Source organism: Osmerus mordax, chromosome 8, assembly GCF_038355195.1.
Source record: "Osmerus mordax isolate fOsmMor3 chromosome 8, fOsmMor3.pri, whole genome shotgun sequence".
NCBI lineage: Eukaryota > Metazoa > Chordata > Actinopteri > Osmeriformes > Osmeridae > Osmerus > Osmerus mordax.
The window spans coordinates 5783966-5807021 of NC_090057.1; the positions used below are offsets into that span (position 1 = coordinate 5783966).

Consider the following 23056-nt stretch of genomic DNA (forward strand, 5'->3'; position numbering starts at 1 on the left):
TCCCTTCCCTGTCACCAGTTGGCCAGATTCTGCCTAGCTAATACCTCCCCCAAGACAAAGACACTGGCTCGGCCTGCTTCTCTGGGCAGGGCCAGGTGTCCAGAGAACATGCCGAGCCAGGACATGGAAAGGACGATTAGAGCCACAGCATGTGTTGTACTGATTGCTGGCTTAGCCCTGGTCAGGACTTCACAGGTGCGTCGGTCCGTGCACGACGCCAGCTCTCCTGTAAGACTAGAGGGAGGGGGGGGCGTATTAACTTCTCACATCTGTTCACACTTCAACACATTGGAGAGCTCCGCAGAATAACAAACGGTGTTTCTCTGAGGGAAGGGGTAGAGCAGAGGCTGGTGTTTCCAGAACTCCTAGTCAGTGCCCTCTAAATGCCTGGAGGCGGGGTCAGACTGGGCGGGGTCGGACTGGGCGGGGTCAGACTGGGCGGGGTCGGACTGGGCTCACCTACAAACCTCTCTCTCATTACTGGAGTATGGATGAGTGGGACGGATGAGTGAGAACACAGCACAGTTCCCTCCTTCTCTCCATCCCTCCCTCATTCCCTCGGTCTCCTCGTTGTCTCTTCATCCCTCTCCTTCCCTCCTCCCTCCTTCTCTCCATCCCCCTCCCCCCTCTAAACCCAAGGCGTGTCCAGTGGGTTCGGACGAAGCTATCGGCTCCCGCAGCCCTGCTGTCGGAGCAGAGAGTATCCAAGGGTCAAAGGAGAGGAGGGCGGTACCTGTGGGGAAGTGCTCGTTGATTGGCCAGTTGTCCACCTGCAGTGTGGCGTTGCCCCCGTTCCTGGTGAAGCGGGCCAGGTGGTACTTGCCGTCGTTGATATCGGTGGTGAGCTCCTTCACACTGATGTCCACCGTGCCGATGTTGAACGTCACCCCCACCTTGCCCTGGTCCTGCACACAGGAGAGGACACACACAGGGAGAAATACTTCTGATCAAATATGGAGATTTTATAGTTATGTTTTATTCATTTAGCAGACACTTTTATCCAAAGTGACCTACGAATGGTTGTAGAAAGTACAGCAGAAGATCAAGGATCAGAAGTAGATAGTTCTAACAGTATTTCGGTGGTCAGAGTTGAGGAAAGGTTTGTATTTTCTAGCCACATTGCAAATTAACTAGCCTTCATCTCAGCCACCAGGCATTGTGAGCCAAAAAATAATACTACAATGCCACGACAACATCTCAATTAGCTACATAAATACAGTTGAACACTGTTGGGAGACTCATGGAAATGAGAGTAAGGAGTGACAGAGAGGAAGTTATATTGTTTACTACTGCTGTTGAGGTATGAAAGACTTGCGGTACAAAGACGTGAGGAACATCGCTAGCTAGCTTGTTATCCTGCAGCTGTGTGTGGAGACAACTGTCTGACGGCATACAGGACAAAACACTTATTAGTGAGAGGTTGTCGACTTGTTTGTCAGATACTGACACACGCACACACTCACTCACACACTCACCCATACACTCACACACATTCGTACACATACATATGCTCACAGAGAGGTTTTCCTGTTTGTCTTATACTGACACACACACACACACACTATCATACACACACACGGAATCTAGGCCCATTCTCTCACATCCACCAAGTACATTTGAAAAGTTCCTCCTTCTTAAAGACCAGCTAACTCCATCCTGATGGCATTGTGATGTACTGTTGTAGCTGCGTGGGTATTCATGGACCAGGGGACATTGTACAAGCCGCAGAGGTGAGTGACATGTTGAGGCGGTATGTTTTCAGGGTCGTTTGTTTTACAACCCATCAGGAATGCTGTAAGAGTAATCACATGCTCCTGAGTTGCCAGGCCCAGTGGGGAGGGGGGATGTTGTAAAACAAACACACCCAGAGCAGATATATCCACGCTGGTGTGAGCAATAGATGGATGAGGGAACAGATAAGCCTGGCACATGTTACATAATACCAAGCGACTGTACGGTTCTACTTCACACTTCTAGAAAAAAAAATCATGAGCTTTTCAAATAAAATGCTTTTTCCGGAACGACGTACAGAGGGGGACCTGCGACTTTTGGATCTGCGGTCAAATGCAGCTTGTTGTGTCTCACCCTGTCACCTGATAAGTCGGCTGGTTTGCGACCTCTAACCCCTGGGCCCGGAGCCGGTGAACTCACAGTGTTGCTAACAGACTACACTCTCCAAACACACGCTGAAGAAAGAGACAAGCAGGAAGACATTCAGGAAAAGGTTCAACAATAACCTTTATAGAATAAGTTCTCTACAGAATTCAATTTAGTCCAATTCTTATGAAATCAATCATTTGTACTGCCCTTTTAAAAGCTTTTTTACAGAGGGCTTCACAGATTCCCCGCAGATCAACACCTATAATTCATTGCAATTTACTTCATTATAATGGTTCAAGTAAGTTGAAGGAAGGTGTACCAGTGTGGAAGCTTCTAGAACAAGACCCTTAAATGTTCCAGCCAGGCTCTGGGGGAGTGAGAGCCTTGATCAACAGCTCTAATGCACACCTTGGCCATGACAAGTCTACCCACGCTAGCGTTAAAATACTCCCGAGCGCACGCCAAGCTCCCGAAATAGCAGCAAAGTCCGCTCTCTCCCACTTTAGGACACAACGTGTCAGGACTTCCTGATGAGCTCAACGAGAAGAAAACGCAGCAAGCTCTTATACCTCAGCGGGTCATGAAAGAGAAAGTGAGGAGAGAGGGCAAACATGGAAAATGCATCTTCTAAAAGCGTAGGAGTGCCCAGGAACATAGAACACTGACTACTTAGCATCCTGCTCTCACAGACTGGTAAAAGGCCATTAATTAGACGAGACGCTGTTAAAATCGGAATGGTGTTCATATGGGGGCTAACAGAGGGAGGGAAGGGGGGGAAGTAGAGAAAGGGAAAGAGGGAGGGAGAGGTGAGGTGAATTCAAAGTGAAAAGGCTTTGTTCAATGTGTGCTGTATAAAAACCATCTGCATTTCAGGATAATGATAGAACATTTAGCAGATTAAGAGAAGACATTGAGAAAGGCTGCCTAGACCAAAACCAAACTCGTCATATCGTCATCTTCTGAATCATCATCATTATCGCGCCTCATCCAACCTGACCTGCAGGTACATGAAACATGCAGACCATGGCCTGCTGCACACATCAAAGGTAAATCACCACCATAAAATACATCTCTGTCTCTCTTACACACAAACACACACATACTCTAGCAGAAGAACACAGCTGTAAACATACACATCAACCAGAACCTCTGTCTGTCTCACACACACATACCAATTCTCCAATGTCACATGCCTCAGGGCACTGCACATTTGGCTTTGTGTGTGTGTACACGTGTGTGTGTGTACACGTGTGTGTGTGGCAGCGTTCTTCAAAGTTCAGCTTCTCCCTACCACCTCTGTTGTACAGTGCCCGCCCATCAGCCCGCCTCTCTCTCCCACGCTTTGATTGACATTTCCAATTACGCTTTTTTATTGGCCTGTCTCTTGAGAGGCGGGACAGACTCTCATTGTCTTTAAAAAGGGGGAGAACGTCTTTTGTTCTGGTAAAGATGATGGCCGCACTTGTGTTGCGGCCATCAAGTGGCAAGAAAATACAGCGAGGAAAAATGCTCACACACGTTTGTAAGACACATGGGTGAAAACACCCCGTGCTGATGAACGATGATCTAAAGAGGACAACCTTGGGACGTCCAGCTACACCACGCTGTCACAAGTGGGAGAAGGAGAAGAGGGTTCAATCCCACCAACCGTCTGTCACTAAACACACACAACTCACTCATGTTTATGTGTGTTGTCAGTGTCTCTCCGTAAAACAGCCGGGAGTGACGGTGGAGAAGAGAGGAGGAGGAGAGAGGAGAGATTTTTCCAGCGTTAGAGTTCGCCTTCTATCAGACCCGAGATACAAGCAATTAGACTGAGGGACAGCGTGGGTGTGTGAAGGACAACATGTGTTTGAGGGTGTGTGTGATGGTGTGTTTGTGTGGGAGCGTGAGGGACAGTGTGTCTGATGGTGTGTTTGTGAGGGTGTGTGTGAAGGACAGTGTGTGTATGAGGGTGTGTATGCATATGGGACAGTGTGTATGAGAGAGAGGGATACCGTGTGTGTGTGTGTGAGAGAGAGGGACAGTGTGTGTGTGTGTGTGTGAGAGAGAGGGACAGTGTGTGTGTGTGTGTGTGAGAGAGAGGGACAGTGTGTGTGTGTGTGTGTGTGAGAGAGAGGGACAGTGTGTGTATGAGGGTGTGTATGCGTATGGGACAGTGTGTATGAGAGAGAGGGATACCGTGTGTGTGTGTGTGTGAGAGAGAGGGACAGTGTGTGTGTGTGTGTGTGAGAGAGAGGGACAGTGTGTGTGTGTGTGTGTGAGAGAGAGGGACAGTGTGTGTGTGTGTGTGTGAGAGAGAGGGACAGTGTGTGTGTGTGTGTGTGAGAGAGAGGGACAGTGTGTGTGTGTGTGTGTGAGAGAGAGGGACAGTGTGTGTGTGTGTGTGTGAGAGAGAGGGATACCGTGTGTGTGTGTGTGTGTGAGAGAGAGGGACAGTGTGTGTGTGTGTGTGTGAGAGAGAGGGACAGTGTGTGTGTGTGACCTCCTGGGTGGGGACATATGAAGGGAGTCTCACACTGACTCCACGGTTACAAAACCTCACAATCCAATTCTGTCCCAATCAATAAGACAGCAGAAGCAGCCCCTGCTGGAGAATCACTCATGTCTCACACACTCTTCCTGTATGTGTGTCTCCCTTTCCCTCCATACTTACTGGCCTTGTCAACTTGCACCAGGTGTGCTACCTCTTTTGTCACTGTGCACACAGTTACCTGAACACCTGAGATCCCTTCCGGATAATTAAAGTGAATTGAATGGAATGGTGGATGGACTGTAGAAGGGCAGGATGCCAAACATGTATGTACTGAAACTGCACTATTAACATCAGCTTGCAGAGCAAAGTCTGAATGAAGATGACTTCATCAAGGTGTTCAGTTTCAACATTTTCCATGTGGTGGTATTTGTAGTGAATGACATAAAAAGGATTCAAAGTCCCAGATGGGAGGCAAAAGATCCAATATCAACTAAACTGGACACATCCCAGTGTGGGAGGTTCCATTACATACAACTTTCATTCGACATCAACTGCTAAGATTATCCCTTTGTGGTCCGGCGCCATCTTGGATGCCGGCGAGGCGGAATCGATGCAGGGGCGGGGGGAGATGAAGTGAAACAGAGGGATTTATAGTCCTGGCCTTCACAACAACAAGCCGTTCATCGACGGTAATTGACAGAGATAACTCAGAGATGACAGAATGATTTGTATCAGTGTGTGTCTGTCTCATGCCAGACAGAGACAGGTATACTGTTAGAGGAGGCAGTGATTAGCTTCTGCACTATAGCTATTGAAAACGACTAAGACCACAAGACTAACTGAAGCCTGAATCGCTCCAGTTATCCCCTAAAATGGAAACAACTTTAGTTAATTCAACCCAGAAAGTTGAGGTCACCAAGAACAAATTAATTTAAACATTAATAATGGCATGTAGCCTTGGGCTGTAAGGAGGGCATTTGGCGACTCAACGCTACTTAAATATTTATATCACTTAAGAGCCCAGGAGTCTCATCTTCACACAGACCTGTTTCTCACACACATACACACCAACACACACACACCAACCCACACACACACCAACACACACACCTTCAGAGTGAGAAACGACTAAGTAAAGGTAACAAAAAAAACATTTTTCAGTCTAATGCTGGGTAATTGCTTGGGCAATGCCTTGCTAATCCATTAGCCAGTGTGTTAGTGTGTAGGAGTGCCGGTCGTCGCCAGACCCGGCCTCTCCTCTCCTCTCCATCCAGGAGCTGCCGCTGCATATTTCATACAAACATGAGGAGTGGCAGCTCCAATCCAGGAGAGACCTCTCCTCCTCTGCTCAATGTCAAAGCCTGAGCACTTTGATCCTGTCCTGCGGAATATGAATCTCTCTTGCAGGGTCAGGCCTTATTAATTATTTAGGTTCTTCTGTGTTTCCTGTTTGTCCGTGTGCAGAGCAGTAACTGGCCCTGACACTAATGGCGGACGGTCTGGTGAAAACATTTATCAACGTTACCGCAGTCATCTCCCCCTCCACAATATCGCTTTCATCCTCTCTCTCTCTCGTGTTCCTGTGAGAACCGACACTCTTCTGCTCTCTTAATCATCACAATACCCTCTCTGGTCTGTAACTCTTTAGTCTCTGGTCTCTCTCCTACCTCTCTAGTCTCTCTCTCTCTAGTCTCTAACTTTTTGGCGTCTCTTTCTCTCTCTCTCTCTCTAGCCTCTCTCCTTCTGTATCTCGCTAGTCTCTCTAACCCTCTGGTCCGCTCATCTCCCTTTGTAATATACAGCTACTGCACTTCTGAACTACTGTTCATAGAGCAAGAGAGTGTTTGACAGTGTAGCTCAGCAGTACTCCACCAGGAAGAGAAGCAGACAGACAGGAAGAGAAGGAGACAGACAGGAAGAGAAGTAGACAGACAGGAAGAGAGCTCTGCTACAGTACCATGCGATGGCTGAGCTGAAAAGCAGCTGAGAAACACATAAATAATTCCAGTCTGAGCCACAACAAGATGGTAACTGCTAATGTTTACACACGTTTCCACTCACCAATAAATGCATTCATTTCTACATTTCTGGTGTTTATATTAAAGTGTGGCTGAAGCTATTACCATGCTCGCTGCATAATTACAAGGTCGGTAAACCACACAAGCGTGGTAGAGCATGGCTGATATATTTTCATCTCTGCCGTTCTGACCCATGCTATTACATCCGCATCATTACCAACACAAAGAGAACAGGCGCCAGCACTAGCCCGCCCCTAATCAGGTTGCATGCAAACGCAATTAAGCCCTACAAGGCCACACCATCACTAATATTCCACACCAACAGCGATTTGTAAATGTTGAGATGAGAGTTGAACTAATGTTTTGCTGCGGCTGTATGGGATGCCAAGGATGTAAATCACCAGATTTATTATCATCCTTCTCTCCATGAAGACACAGTGAGCTTAAACAGCTCTGCTGGGTCATGACAAGGAGCACTACTGTTTTAAGCTTAGCACCACACACAGCTATATTCACCTAGCTGTCTGCCTGTCTGCCTTTCGGTCTGTATATATGTCTGCCTGTCTCTGTACCTGTCTGCCTGCCTGTGTTTCTGTCTCTACCTGTCTGTATGTCTGCCTGTCTGTGTCTCTCTACCTGCTTGCCTGCCTTCCTGTCTCTTTGCCTTCCTGTCTGTCTGTCTGCCTGCCTGTCTGTCTGCCTGCCTGTCTGCCTGCGGCTAGCATGACAGGGGTTCATTAAAGCAGAAGCCGCTGAATAGGATGTGTGCTCGATGGAATACAGAGCTGCGAAAGTCCATTAGGGAGCTGGCTAATGAAATTGAAACAGCTTGGTGATCAAATTAGAATCTGTTCTGTAGATATTTAATTTAATGTGCTGGTGAATTCGAGCAATTTCAATTTGGGTCTCTCTCACGGTCGAAGATTGTGCCCCATAAATCAGGCAGGACTGAATTAATCTTGCATTACCTCGCTCTATTCTCTCAAATGAAGAGAAACAACCTATTGTTTGAGACAGAAAATGAAATAAATATCACCCCTTCTATCTTTGAAATATTAGGCTAATAAAATAAAACCTAGCTGTCTACTAGACTTACTAAGCAAAACCTAAACCCAGATACATGGATGAAATGGTGATGAAAAGGAGAGAAACACAAATGTTCCCTTTGACCTTTCTTCAGATTTTCTAAGGAGAACAGCTCCGTTTCTTTGGAGCCTGCAGTCACATCTTCAGTCACATCTTCAGTCACAGAGAGAACACGACAGCAGAGTTTCCAGCAGCAGCGTTTAAAAACACCCTCAGGGTTCACTACTGATTTTCTGAAGGCCTCGAACCATCAAAACGCCAAAACTTAAACCAAAGGAGGGTGAGATTTGAAAGGGTTAATTTATATAACGACACCCGAAGCACAGGGTAGCTAGCGAGTTTCCAGGGTCATCGGGCAGACTTTGGAGGTGCGCATTAATGTGCAGTGTACTTTGGAGGTACTGGTACTCCAAAGTACACAAAGTACATTCCAAAGTACACTGGGGATTGGAGATGCGAATTGGCATCTCCAGGTCCAGGAGACAGCAGCAAACACGCACGCACACACCACACTGTGGATGCCTGCCTTTGAACATCAAGCAAGACCCGGGACCAGACTCAAGGCCTCATTTACTAACATTGCGACCAAAGCTTAATCTGCGCCTTAGCCCAACCGCAAATAGCGCACGGTGTATTTCCGCATTTTGCGTGGTATTTATCAAACCAGGTCCTCGTTGGGCAATCAGCGCCTTACTCCGCCCTTTAGTGTTAATTAGTGTGCCGTTAAAATACGGGAGAAATCGCCTGCACGTTACTGCCACCATGGGTGATTCGAGGAAAAGAAAAAGAAGGTTCAACGAACAGGAGATTGAAATATTGTTTCATGAAGTTACAGCTAACAAACATGTTACAAGGAAGAAATACACCTCTCCCCCCATCTCTTTGCGGCACACGCCCACTTTCCCTTATACCCTGCGGTAATCTGCGTTTTTACTCAAGTGCGCTGCCTTTGTAAATACGGTTTTATGTCTTTACCCGCTATTGTACGTCTGAAATGGGCGCAATCCTGTTAGTAAATGAGGCCCTCAGAGAGAGCGTCAGATTCCCATCTGTCGGGCACGCTACTCCGACCGCATCACACAGGTGGACTAGCCTGCACACGTTGGCCAACCGACTTCTCCAGCCAAAGCTAGTCTGGGCAATTGTTGTTAGCGTGCGGTTGCTTTAGTTCACTTAGCGCAGGGGGGGTGGGGGGGAGAAAACCAAACCCACCAAATGTGATACACACTTCATGAGCATGTTGGCTCGATTCCCACTCGTACCAAAGTTTAGAGCAGGGATCGGTAGGTATGAATGCATGTGGTAACGTACCGATTTGCATGCTGCCGATAAGCGCGCAAGAGAAGATTTGTACGTTTTTATTTTTTTATTTGCACTTACCGGGAATTAACAAACTGACAAAAGGGTGGTGATGGCGCTATAGCTACGACGTTTTTGCCAACCCTTGGTTTAGAGTATCACCCCCCAACTCTCCCACTGACATCCCTGTTCATTTCACCATAGTGTAGGCCTATCAGATCCAACTCTACCACTGACAGCCCCTTCAAATTAACCTAGTGCAGGTGAACCTGCGGGCTAGGGCAGGTTCGTTGTTAACCTCTTTATGCGGGCTAAATCAGCCGAGGATGAACAATTACCTCCATGCTTTGACCATAGACAAAGGGCCTAAGCCATATTTCATGGCTGATTAACTTGCAGGCATGTAATGTGGAGTGCTATTTTGAGTGAAGTCCAACCTGAAACTGGTGTCCTGCAGGGCTGGTTTAGAGACATGCTGTTAACATAATGCTGTCTCTGTGTGTGCTAGGCCAACTATCTCTTAGCACTGTGTGTTCTAGGCTAGCATCTTAGTTAGCTGCTATTCAACTCTCCCTGCTCAACTCCATGATGATGAAAATGTCCCTCTCACACACACTCCCTTTGAAACATCAACATAACCAGATACCCACGCCTTCTTTATGTCATGCAAGGGTGACCTGATAGAAATTGCAGATTGCAAAGCAAGAGCAATTTATATAGGATTGTACTTCAGTGGGAATAATATTGCACAATATATCGCAGCTATTGGGAAAAGGCTATAAAGTAGATTAGATAATCATTTTACAGACAGATATGAGGGTGTAACTCCTTGACATCCTTTCAGATAAATCTAGAGAGCGGACCCCCTGCTGTTAGAGAGAGATGAACAGTTCCCCTCCTAGCTGTTCTCATGTGTCAGCTGCGCGCTGCACAGCTATGAGTGTGGGTGTGGGTGCCGTGTGAGTGAGCATGTGTGTGTGCGTGCGAGCGTGTGTGTGTGTTTAGAGCTAGAGATAGATAGATCAGAAAGAGGAGAGAGCGAGGGGGGGGGGGGGGCACATAAAGAAACCAAATTGAGAAAGAGAAATTGTGATCAGATAGACAGGTGCTGGAGAGGATGGAATAAGAGGAGAAGACGTCATGTGAAATAGAGGCATTGAGGGACCCAGACTTAAAATGGCTGAACAGCTAGAAACATATCTAGGTCGCTTGTCTCTCCCACTTGAAGCAGCATTAAGGCAGTATCATTGTAAGTGCCCTACTTCTTAAGACATTTTAGGGCCAAGCTGTCTTCAAATCTTATCTTGCCTATCTGCTGAAAGCTCACACTCCACCTCTGCGGTCTGACCATGTAAAATGGCTTCAATGTGTGGTTTAATTTACGGCAAACAAATCAATTCAAATTCAAGTTGTTTCTTAATTTCCCACCCTTGTTCCACCCTGTCAGTTATTCATTATAATTATTCTTTTTTTTTTCTTTTTCTCAACAATTTTCTCGTCTTTATTTATCAACCGCTTAATTGCTTTAAAATGTAATAAGGAACCCATATTATTTTTTTTAATGCAATTTTCTTTTCCATAATATGAAACAGCGAACAGATAAGTGCATATCAAAGGCTGGGAATACACTGTTTCCTAGCTCTACACCCTCACACAATTACCAAGACAGCCCACAGAGAAGCAGCACGCTATCTGTGCTGCTGGGATGCAGAAGATGGTGCCGTTGTATTTCAGAGTACCCAATTACTGCTAATCAGACACCTACAACATTCTCCCTCTCCTCTCTTCCCTCTGGGAAAGGCTCGGTTAGATGTCCCATGAATCAGGCAGACACATTCACAACCTCCCCTGCTCCTGCTTCTGAGAAGCTTTGCATGACATTTATTTATTTTTTTTACTTGATTTATTGTTTATATTTTGGATTTTGTTTGGACATCGGACCCGAAGAATTCCGATATGAGGGTTAATGACGGGACTCGTTTTGGTTGTTTTCTGTGGTGTTAAATGTGTATTTATCTAAATACAGGATATGTTTTCCTTACAATATAACAGTCCCAATCAAGGTTCTGTATGTAAGTGACGGGACTATTTCATCTGGGCTGAACCCCACCGCTCCACTCCTCTCCCTCTCTACGACACTTAAGAGCCAGGCTTGTCTTTCAGCCAAAAATGGAAGCCGCTGAAGAGTCTTTTTCCAGATGTCTGAGAGTACCTCATTTCATACTAAATGCAGTGGAGGGTAGGAGGACATCTATTGTCACTGGGGACAGCAAAGAGCTTTCATTTTAATCACGTTAATTTATCCTTGGCGGCCTCACTACTTCTCCAGCCTCAAAGTATTTAAGAAGTTGGGTTTTAAACATTTAAGGCTGCCGCTACACTTGCTTCGCTACACGTAGAACTGCATCCTCAACTCAAGCACACTGTTTGAGAGGCAGACTCCCAAACATACTGTAGAAATGCGACTCCTGCGGGTGTATGTATGTGTGTGTGTGTGTGTATTTACCTCTCAATCAAAAGTCACAAAGAGAATGAGGCAGAGTGTAGTGAGGCGGATAGCAGCCTCCCTAAAGAGCCAAACAATCTTTGGTGGACGAGACACATCGTGAACACAGAGAATGAAATCACCCCTCCTGCTGTTCTCCATCCCTTCGCTTTTCACCACAGAACAACACTCGTCTCTCTCCTCTATCTCATTTCATTGTTTCCTTTCCCTTACTTCATAGCCACATACACCCCTCATCTCTCTCTCTCTGTTTTCTCTCTCTTGTTAGTCTCGCTTACTGTCTCCTCTGGGCGTTCTGTTTCCCATCTGTTTCAAACACGTATCTCTCTCTTTCTTTTACGTTCTCTCTCTCTGTCTCTCTCCTACCTCTCCCTGTCTGTGGGGCTGTATGATGCCAGCACTCTCTCTTTCTCTCCCTCCCTCCAGCTCTCTCCCTCCATCTCTACCTTCCTCAGGAAGCTGGGTAGGAGGGGGTGAAATGGTTGAGGGGTGAGGAGCAGGGGGTGTTGATGGGGTGGCTGGCTGCTGGGGTTGGAGCCAGGCCTGCTGTCAGATGATCTGTCATGGAGAAGCCAGCTCTCTGGTGACCCTCCTAGACAGCATTAGACACACCAGACCGGTGCTGTCTGACCGGCAGGTTCCGACCGGCACTGTCCATCTTTGCGGCTCCGCTGAGGCGCGACCCAGACAGCGTGTTAGAGGCCCGGCCCTCACACAGAAGAACCAGCCATAACCACGCAGTGGGGGTAGGCAGACAGAGGTACTGAAGGTTGTGTGTGTGAGTGTGTTAAGGTGAGGTACTGAAGGTTGTGTGTGTGTGTGTGTGTGTGTGTGTTAAGGTGAGGTACTGAAGGTTGTGTGTGTGAGTGTGTTAAGGTGAGGTACTGAAGGTTGTGTGTGTGTGTGTGTGTTAAGGTGAGGTACTGAAGGTTGTGTGTGTGTGTGTGTGTTAAGGTGAGGTACTGAAGGTTGTGTGTGTGTTAAGGTGAGGTACCGAAGGTTGTGTGTGTGAGTGTGTTAAGGTGAGGTACTGAAGGTTGTGTGTGTGAGTGTGTTAAGGTGAGGTACTGAAGGTTGTGTGTGTGTGTGTGTGTTAAGGTGAGGTACTGAAGGTTGTCTGTGTGTGTTAAGGTGAGGTACTGAAGGTTGTGTGTGTGAGTGTGTTAAGGTGAGGTACTGAAGGTTGTGTGTGTGTTAAGGTGAGGTACTGAAGGTTGTGTGTGTGAGTGTGTTAAGGTGAGGTACTGAAGGTTGTGTGTGTGTTAAGGTGAGGTACTGAAGGTTGTGTGTGTGAGTGTGTTAAGGTGAGGTACTGAAGGTTGTGTGTGTGTGTGTGTGTGTGTTAAGGTGAGGTACTGAAGGTTGTGTGTGTGTTAAGGTGAGGTACCGAAGGTTGTGTGTGTGAGTGTGTTAAGGTGAGGTACTGAAGGTTGTGTGTGTGTGTGTGTGTGTGTTAAGGTGAGGTACCGAAGGTTGTGTGTGTGAGTGTGTTAAGGTGAGGTACTGAAGGTTGTGTGTGTGTTAAGGTGAGGTACCGAAGGTTGTGTGTGTGTGTGTGTTAAGGTGAGGTACTGAAGGTTGTGTGTGTGTGTGTTAATGTGAGGTACTGAAGTCTTGTCAAGAGGGTAGACCCTGGCTGGCAAGAGACATTCTACCACACGCAGTTAAGACTAACACTGCCTTCTGTAATCATGTGCTCATTTAGCAGATGCTTTATCCATTACAGTAGGGGGTTTCGAACCTGTGACCTATTGATCTGCAGTAGAAGGCCCCACTACTGAGCTGTACCAGTGACTATTCTCCTTCTTGCCTGGCAAAGATCCTGTATACAGTTCTCTTCATCATGGCAGCTGTCACACTGGTCTGTGCTTTGTTCTGTTGAAGGCAACAACAAACACAGCACACACACAACAACACACACAACATCACTCACAACAATAAACACAGCGCACACAACCAAGGAGTAGTCAGACCAGGATCTGCCTCATCCTGTATCCTGCTGTCAGGATGCCCCAAGCGGAAAAAAACGTACAATTCCATCTCATTTAACTGTATTAAACTAGAGCTATCTACACAATTGGAAGTGTATTTAAGGTGTACTGATTTTTTTAATTCACATTATTATTGACAACTTAAATGTAAGTATGTTTGCCCTTACACTTTGTAAGCATACTTTAAGTATAATAATATTTGTTTTGCCTTGGCCGGCCTCCTCACTATGGTATTTCTGAGCGTGGTGGACAGAGTCAGATCCAGTGGAATGCCATGCCAACCCCCATCTGTTCTCCCTAGCCCCACAGAGGAGGAGGGGGCAAGGAGGGGTAGTGGGGGTGGGGAGGGGGGATGGAGGCCCGGACCCTGGGCTCTGAACTGAACTCAAGCAGAAGCATATGTAATGACTCATCGGGTCCTTCTCGGCTTCGAATTGCTTTAATTGGAGTCCATGCAGAAGCCTGTCGGAAAAACAGCCGACGCTGGAAGGTCAGATCTGTTCACGAGTAAGCAAATCTGAGGAAAAAAACACATTTAATTCCAGGCAGCAGGCTTCTGTGTCGTGGATGTGTCAGGGTTGAGCTCTGCTCAGCTCCACAGCAAGCTGAGGAGAAATAAAAGAAGGGAAAGAAGAAAAGTCCAAAAATAGTGACTGGGGAAAGGATTTGATATTAACACGTACTTTACTCTTCCAATTAGATTTTTGGGAGCTGTAAAAGAAATATGATCAGCACGTCCTGTTTTAATGCATGTCTGTGTCCTGCATGAGAGAAGCTCCCGGAAGGTTGAAGCTACACGTCACTCTTTCCCTGACTCCTCCTCCCTCAGGCTCTCTCCCTCGCTCGTCGGACTGAAACGTTCCCTGAGAATGCGGATGAATAAAAGATGACGGAGGGAGGGAAGGAGGGTGGATGAATTAACCATGTTTTCCCTCATATTTCAGTCCACTTCATCAAAAGGGGCTCAATCAGAAGGACGTGTGTGATGTCAAGATGGAGGAGAGTCAGGAGGCTGGGGAGTCGTGTCTGTATTGATGTACTGACATATTAGCGTTGGTCACCTTTAGCTCCATGCTGACTCATGGTGTCATGGCAGCCAGATTGGGGTAGACCTCGGAGATAAGTCAAGGACTAGAACAGAAGAAGTCTCCAGACTGATGCCAGCTCATTGCCTCTATCCTCTTTGTGATGTGTTGCATCAGGATAAAGAGGTCAGGACCCTATTGGTTGATACGTATACCCTATCAGCCACTCCAGGAAATGCAGGGCAGACAAGTGAGGTTTGGAAAACGTGAACTCTCTGAGAATAGCCGTGCCTTTGCACAAGAGCAGAGGCACAAGGAGTTTTCAGTGAGACAGAGGTTGGATAGAGAGAAGACTTAGACACGTCACGTCCTTGTATGTTCTTGGAAAACATTTGAAGATCGATATAGTACTCTGAAACAACCCGCATCAACAGAATGAGAGTGACATCGGGACGTATTTATTCAGCAGACGGTTTCAGCCAGAGCAACTGACAGTACAGAGGGGACTTTGAGCTTGCGATCTTTTCAGCTGGAGCCAAATGCTCTAACCACTGAGTATCCCCACAGGCGTCTCCTTTATTCATTTTAGTGTGTATTTCCTTTTTTTTTTGTCTTTTTTCTTACTTGACCATATTTGTTTTCTTCAGGATATCACAGGCTGATTTAGGTTTGAGAGGCCGCACCTCATCCTAGTCTATTTACGGTTCATTTTGAGATTAATCTACACAAACTGGTGTCCTGTCAAACTGGAACCCTGTCAAACCGGTGCAGGCACACTCAGAGATTTCATCTCTCCAACTGCAAGAGCTTTTTTGCGAGAACTTTTCTGTTTGATCTACCCTGTCTCATTTTCAGAAAGACTGGAAAAAGAAACTTATAGCTGTTGTCGTCAGCAGGTGCCTAATCCCCGCTGAATACATTTAGAGAGAGCCAATCTCTCGCACCGACGATGATATTGAAAGCAGCAGATAGATTTTTTCTCACTTTCCAGGAGATTTATTTTCTAATGTTGAAGTTTATCACTTGAGCAGCTGCAATTCATCATTCCTTTTTTGTCAATAATCCGAGAAGCAGTCAATCTGCTAAACGCGTCTCTCTCTCTCTCTCTCTCTCTCTCTCTCTCTCTCTCTCTCTCTCTCTCTCTCTCAATCGCTCCATTTGTCTCTTTCTTTCTCTCCTTACCGAGCTGCTTCTCTCATGATTCTTCTCTCTCTCTCCCTCCCCCTCTCTCAACCTCTCCCCCCTTTCTCCCTCCCCCCTCCCTCCCAGGTGAAGCAGACAGTGGCGGAGGAGAGCGGCGGGGAGCGGCGGGGCTGTCAAGGCGACAGGCAGGGAGACGTGTGGAGGGATTTAGGGGTGTCTCTGGCACTCAGACGGCGCCCGGCCTTCTGTCTGAGATACGTCTATCGATCCCTAATCCCTCGGATCTCCCTCCCCCTCTCCTCTCCCCCTCCACCTCATCAATCACACCCACAAACCGTCAGAGAGGGTATAAGGAGGAAATTAGAAAATGAGGCCACCTCTCCAGAATGAGGCTGATGTTGGACTCCTCCTGTCAGGCTTAACCTTCGAGCTCAGTCAATGACAGGAGCACTGAGTGGCTGAATCAATCTTTTTCTTTTTTTTATATCATTTTTTCTTCTTTAAAAAACAACTAAAAACTTCATATTGGATCCAGAACAGTGTGAAACGTCCGGGGAGAGAACCCGTGGTAGCTGACTTGACGAACCGAAAAAACCAAAGTGACATTTCCTTTGCGAGTTTCCTACCGTATCCGTGGTTACGAGACGCATGCCAGCTTAAGTGCCCTGATACGGTTCAGCATACAGAAATATCCTCCTCTTTTCCTCCTTCTCTCTACCCCTCCATTTCTGTCCCTCCCTACTCTCTCCATTACTCGGGGCTGAAGGCATGTGTCATCACAGAACGAGAAATACTAACAGACTGCAGTAGTTTGTGTCAAAGAACAAGAAAACGTTAATACACTTTTCATCTGAATCCCAGAAATATACATCTAGTGGCTGGGACTGGATCTGGGGGCCGGGATTGGGGGCTGAGGCTGGGGCTGGGGCCACAGGGGAATGTATCATTATGCTACATTGTTTGTCTAACTTGATCCATTATTACTTATTTCTATGAGCAGGCACAGAGTGTATGTGTGTGTATATAAAAGATTGTGTGTAGGAGAGTATACGTGTATGTGTATGAAAGATTATGTGTATGAGAGAGTGTGTGTGTGTGTGTTTGAAAGACTGTGTGTGTGTGTGTGTGTGTGACAGAGAGATATATATTACCATTCCCAGTGTAGCCTGGAATCGCTGTGCTTGACTGACAGGCTCATCTCCCCACAGACTCTCAGATCATGTTTAGAGTGTCAGAGCTGGTCTGCTAGGCCTTCTGTGTGACTGTGTTTTATGTGTGTGAGTGTGTGTATGAAAGATTTATGAGATTGCGTGCGTGTGTGAGGATGTGTGTGAGTGTATGAAATATTGTGAGATAGTGTGTGTGTGAATATAAGTGTGTGTATGAAATATTGTGAGACGGTGTGTGAATCAAATAAACTCTTATTTGTGCAGTCCTTTTTACAAGCAGTGTCAGAGGGCTTCACATTATGCCCATAGAATGTTGGAGTGTGTGTGTGTGTGTGTGTGTTTAATAGAGACAGCAGGAGAGTGTGTGGGAATTTCCAAACTAAGAGAGGGAGGTGGGAAGGAGAGCTGTCAAACCTAATCATGTCCTCTAATGTTTTGTTGACTAGTTATTGATTACAATTGAACTATTGATTTCCCAGTGCCAATATCCTTCTGCCTACTTCCATAACACAGAGTCCATGAACACCAGGGAGACTAGCAGTCCGTCAGAATACCTGGAGTGTCATCATTACTAAATGATAAAGGTCATTAGCGCTGTGTCTCTTCAACACCAGAGGAATCATACTTCTCCTTGACACATCTGAATAGGAATCAATTTGACATGATCGGCATTCAGACTTCATTAAGCCCGGCTAGACTGTGATCTAGCCAAATGTCAATAGCTTAACAGTGTGAGTGGAACAGTCAATGAACTACTGTCCTCCATTTTCACTGTGACAAAGCTACAGTCTACCAGAGACTAGAGTCTGTGTGAGCCAGCTGAAGTAAAACTGTTTTGTTACAGTTAAAGTGTGTTTCTGACTTTTTCTATATTTCCTTTGGGAAACGGGATATGAAACTAACTGATAAGAAAACTGCAACTCAAACTGATGTTATCAGAATTCAGAAGTTATGAACACAACCCTTTTTACCTCCAGAGAGGTAGAATAACTCAATAGAAATACATGCATTAATACACACATGTGCAGAGACACACACGCACAAGCAAAAAACATAAGGACACACCAGCACAGACACACACACACAGTACTCACGCACACACACAAAAGATGAAAGACAGATTGACCCAAACAGACAGCAGTCAGGTTCAGAATGCAATATAACATTTACCCTGGGCAGGTCCTGTGACTCATCTCTCTGCTCTGGCATGTCTGTGTTTTCCTGTCTGGAAAGGAGTTTTCAATCACATACAACTCTTTCTCCTTCCCGTCAGAGGGAAAGAGCAGGGGCTCAAGATGGTAATGGAATTCATTACACCGGCGTTGCAACATTAAAATCCCCTGCCTGATTGCCAGTAATGTATTCATGTGAAGGCAGGGTGGTGGAGATGGAGGTGTGTGTGTGTGTGTGAGAGAGGGATCTTGCCCAGCAGGGTAACATGTTCAGACAGCTTCTCCCTCACAGCTGCAGATCACACATGAGCATGTCATACAGGTGGTGGATGAATGACAGACTGGCGATCTCCAAGGAGACGTATTAGTATTATGGGATGTACTGTGGATTCCCCCAGGGAGACAACAGAGGATGAGGAAGGAGGATAGGCTGTTGGGTGATCTATCTATTAATCCTGGTGTGAAGGACCGAAATAGACAGAGCACGTTTCGATGATGTAACGTGTCCATGTAGTAGACAGCTTTCATCAAAAGCACCATACAAGAGAGCATTTTGAACATGCAATCTCTCAATCAGCAGTCAAATGCTCTTACCACTGCGCTATACCAACTTTTTTATTTATTTACTGTATCTGTAATAGCTTGGATCATCGATTTTAGAATGATCCAGTTCAGCAGAGAGAGAGTGCTGGATGTGTGTGTGCCATGACTACAGGGCTGTGAGGAAACAGTGAACAGCTGACGGAGACCAGAAGATGTAAACGCCAAGCTACCTCCCTTTGTTCTTCTAGAGACAACATGAAGGTGGAATGAATATCTGTACTCTGTCAAACGTGTCTGTGCTCAAGTAGACTGTTTTTCCTTTCTTTTTATCTTCCTTTATTTCTTTCTTTCTTTCTTCAACCTCGTTTCCCTCTCTCTCTTTCTACCCCCTGTTCTCTCTACTGTTTCTCTCTCTCTCTCGCTCACTCTCTCGTATGTGTGGTGTGTGTTTGTTTGTGTGTGTATGTGTGTGTCTTTGTGGCACCTCATGGCTAATCTTCACCTGCAGCCATGGAACATTCCCTGGCGAGAAACTGTGTGTGAGTCATGACCAACACATCAGGCCTAGAGCTGGGAGGTTTGTTATGGATTTAAGAGAGAAAGAGAGACAGAGACAGAGAGAGAGAGAGAGAGAGAGAGAGAGAGAGAGAGAGAGAGAGAGAGAGAGAGAGAGAGAGAGAGGAGCGGGACCTACCTAGTCTTACGCAACACAGTGACTAGCAGGATCTGATGCAAGAGGGAACAAGTTTGTGTCTGTAGACATACTGTGACTGGCAAATACAGACCGTTCCTTGACTCTGACCACCAAAATACTGTTAAACTCTTCATTTCAGATCAATTGCACACTTCGGGATGAATCTTCCATACATTTTCTGCTGTGCTTTTCTATATGCACTATTTTCATGTCGCTCTCAAAATTAAATAAACTGTAAAACTGTATCTGTATGTTGTGACTTTCTTTCAGTTTTGGTCTCTCCATTAGAAGGTCAATCAGGAAGTAATAAGTTAGTAATAAACACTTTACTGTCAGTACAGACACCTTGTCTTGGAACTATGGTTCTGCTCACAACGACTCTCTGCCGATGAACAAGATCAACAAAACAAGATAAATAAGAGAGACCTTTTCTTGACTTCTTCATGTGTCTCACTTGGAGCAAGAGAGTCTTAAATAACTGTGTTGTAGGAGAAATTATGAATGTGTTATTTGACTGTGATAGTTGACTGACAGCCTCTCCCCCAAGAGCCAACCTGTTTCTGTGGCCTCACAGCACCATTGTGTTAATCACTTCAGAACTTCTCCCTTTTTCTCTCTGGCTGGGAAGTGTAATAATTAACTATTGTACACTGAATAAAAAGGTCCAAGCAAAGAAAAAAAAAAGCATTTTTGCAGCAACTATTTAAACAATACCTCATTATTAAACATGCAATTGTTTCAGACAGCCAAATGAACACCAACAGCATAATTTAAAGTCATGATTGCAAAACAAGCCTAGGGCTTGAGAGAGACAAAGACAAAGAGAGAGAGAGAGCAAGAGAGAGAGAAAGAGAGAGAGGGATGAAGGGAGAGAGAGATGGAAAGAGAGACAAATTGAGAGAGAGAGAATTCAAAGTTGTCAACACGCTCCTGTCAGATTTCATTACAACATATATCAACATTAGCATCACTAAAGAAAAAACTCCACATTCAGCCAGTAGAATATTCCAATCACAACAAAACAGTCTAGTCTTACATCAGTGAACCCTCCTGTTAACTCAACTCCAATATATTTATAATGAATGTGTTCATTCATGCCAATAAAGCCCATTGAGTTGAGTTGAAAGAGAGAAGGTTAAAGAGAAGGAGAGAAAGGGAGGTAGAACCAGGTAGAACATCAATCTGTATGACCACCATAATCTCCCACTAACTCTGGGATTACCAGCAAGTATACAACAATTCGACCTAGTCTGGGATTGTACATACAATGCTGCCCGGCTGAGGTCTACACATGCTATAACACATGAGGATCTAACTGTGTTTATATACTGAGGATGCTACTACTATGAGGTACACTGTAGGGTGTGCTGAGTGTGAGATCTCCCATGTTGTGTGTTTACTATAGCCATGTTGGTGAAGATCAGACAGACGTTGTGGGCGTCTGTCTGAACTGGTGGATATAAGCACTCTGATTATGTAGCCATTCGCACAGTCAGACGGGCATAAATGAAGACATTTGGTGTTAATGACAGGGAGCCAAATTACAACAGATATGAGTCTTGGCCAGGCAGGCTAGGAGAAATAGATGAAATCTGTGTTAAATAATGCATTCGGTTTTCTTCCTATGGAGGTTTCTGCAATTAGTGAGCCGGTTAAAGCAGGAGGGGGTTCCACCCCTTTGCTTCCCACTCCCTCCCTTGCTCTCACACACACACACACACACACACACACACACACACACACACACACACGCAAACACACACACGCGCGCACACACACCCCTTCCTTCTCAGCACTGTAAGATCATGTGAGGCGTGATGGGCCAGGCTGAACAGATGGAGGGTTTGGGCGTTGTGAAGCGCCTCACTGCTGCGGCCTCTCAGGAGAGCTCTTTAAGGAGAGAAACACTCGCAATCTGCTGCTGTAATCCTACTTCCTCTCTGTCCTCCCGAACATCCCTTTCACACCAGATCAGCAAGCTACCTCTTGAGCAGGAGCCGCGATCCGGCCATGCCGGCCGTCTGTGTGGATGGTTATGTAAACAGGTCAACAAAGCTGCATGTGAGATATTCATGTGCCATTGATGCACAGGGATTGACCAATGAAGGCCCATGTTTTAAACATGCAGCAGAATGCAGAAGTGTGTTGCTCTCTGATTCGTTAATCACACCAGGGAAGGGGTTCCCTGGTGTTCTAGAACATTTGCTGGCTGGGGCTGGATAATATAGAGGACGCATGGAAAACAAGACTGTTACTAAAAATATATTCCTTTTAGGCAAATGTATGCATGTGTATAGGCAGGGAAATTGAACCTGCAACATCTAGATTCTGCAGTCAAATGCCCGACCAATGAGCTATACCCGTTCCCAAGTAGGGAAGTAGGAGGAAGGAGTGGCTGTTTATCTACTTCAACATCTCCTACTCGGATATTAATACCTGTCCAATCCAGGACCAGAGAACACAGTTCACTAAGAACATGTTCAATACCCGGACTAGATAACACAGTTCACTAAGAAGGACTGTTCAGTGAAAGAGACCAGTGAAAAACAAAGCTGTATTGATCGGTGAAATTTCACCGATCAATCCATGAAGGTTGATCAAAGACTCTTAGATCAATCAATGTTCAATCAAGGTCGATCGATAATGTCCTCCAACTAAAGTAGAGGGGGGCCTGGGTTGTGGAGGGGCACAGTCGATCTCATCTTTCCTGGGAGGTTTTCCTTGTCTTCCTTAAGGGTTTTAGGTAGCTTTAGACATGCGCTGCCTGCACAGTACTCACGATGTGAAGCATGATGTAGTCTCCGAGACGCGGGGCGCTGTCAATGCGGACCAGGATGCCGTCGGTGATGGTGGTGCTGAAGCCCACCGCCAGGCGGTCAGTCCTGGTGCTCGGACGCTCGTTGTTGGGCCAGGTGTAGGTGATCAGGCCCCCGCCCTTCCCAAAGATGTAAGTGGTACCCGCTGTGGAGGAGGAGAGGAGGGAGAGGTGGAGAAAGAGGGACATGTATTAGATTCAAGGCATCAGTATGTGCTCTCTAACTAGCCATGAGAGACAAGGGAAATGTCAGCATTCCACTCAAAACCAGTCCAATCTCTCTGATGAAGGACCCGGGTCCTTCTCGACCGAGGTGCACAATCACCCGTTCTATTTCTGCTGTTAATGATATTCTGCTTCCTCCACCTGAGGTTGGAGGGACAAGCTCCCAAGGCAGCCCCTGCTGACCTATCCCCATCCTAAATTAGCTCCTTCCCAGGGAATAACAGAGCAGGCCGTGCAGCCAAATACGGATAAGCCTCCCAATCCTCATTCATTATACATGAGGCTGCAACCAAAGAACAAAGGCTACACTGATAAAAAGAGGGAGAATTCCAAGAGCATGGCTTGGATTTAATTTGACAAATGTACTGCAGAGAGGGCAGCCACAGCCCCTAACGCCAGGGGACGGAAGATCTGTCTCCCTGCTCCCAGCTAGTCCTCTCAGGCCACAGGTCTGCCTGGGATAGGACCACTCTGTCCAGAAACAATGTGTGCGTGCGTGCGTGTACACTAGGACAGTAAGAGATAGAGTCGGAGAGAAAGAGAGAGATAGAGATAGAGAGATAGAGAGAGAGAGACAGAGAGAGAGAGAGAGAGAGAGAGAGAGAGAGAGAGAGAGAGAGAAAGAAAGATGGGGTTGACTCAGGTTAGATTGAGTTGCGGTTTCGGAGTCTGAATCCATGAGAAGCTTTTCCGCACAGTAAACATCATCAAGAGATCACAACCAAGGGATCCTTCGCTGATGGACTCTGGGCTGAATCAATACCACATCCCAGCCCAGTCTGGGCAGCAGTGGA

General features: G+C 46.2%; 1 protein-coding gene across 1 annotated transcript in view; it reads right to left on the reverse strand.

The window, feature by feature from the left end:
• LOC136947178 (neurexin-3b-like) overlaps positions 1-23056 on the reverse strand; it is a 191904-nt gene that overhangs the window by 31616 nt on the left and 137232 nt on the right. Inside the window, 2 exon segments of the mRNA XM_067241068.1 lie at positions 734-905; positions 22002-22183. Of these exon segments, the coding sequence (XP_067097169.1) occupies positions 734-905; positions 22002-22183 (354 nt within the window).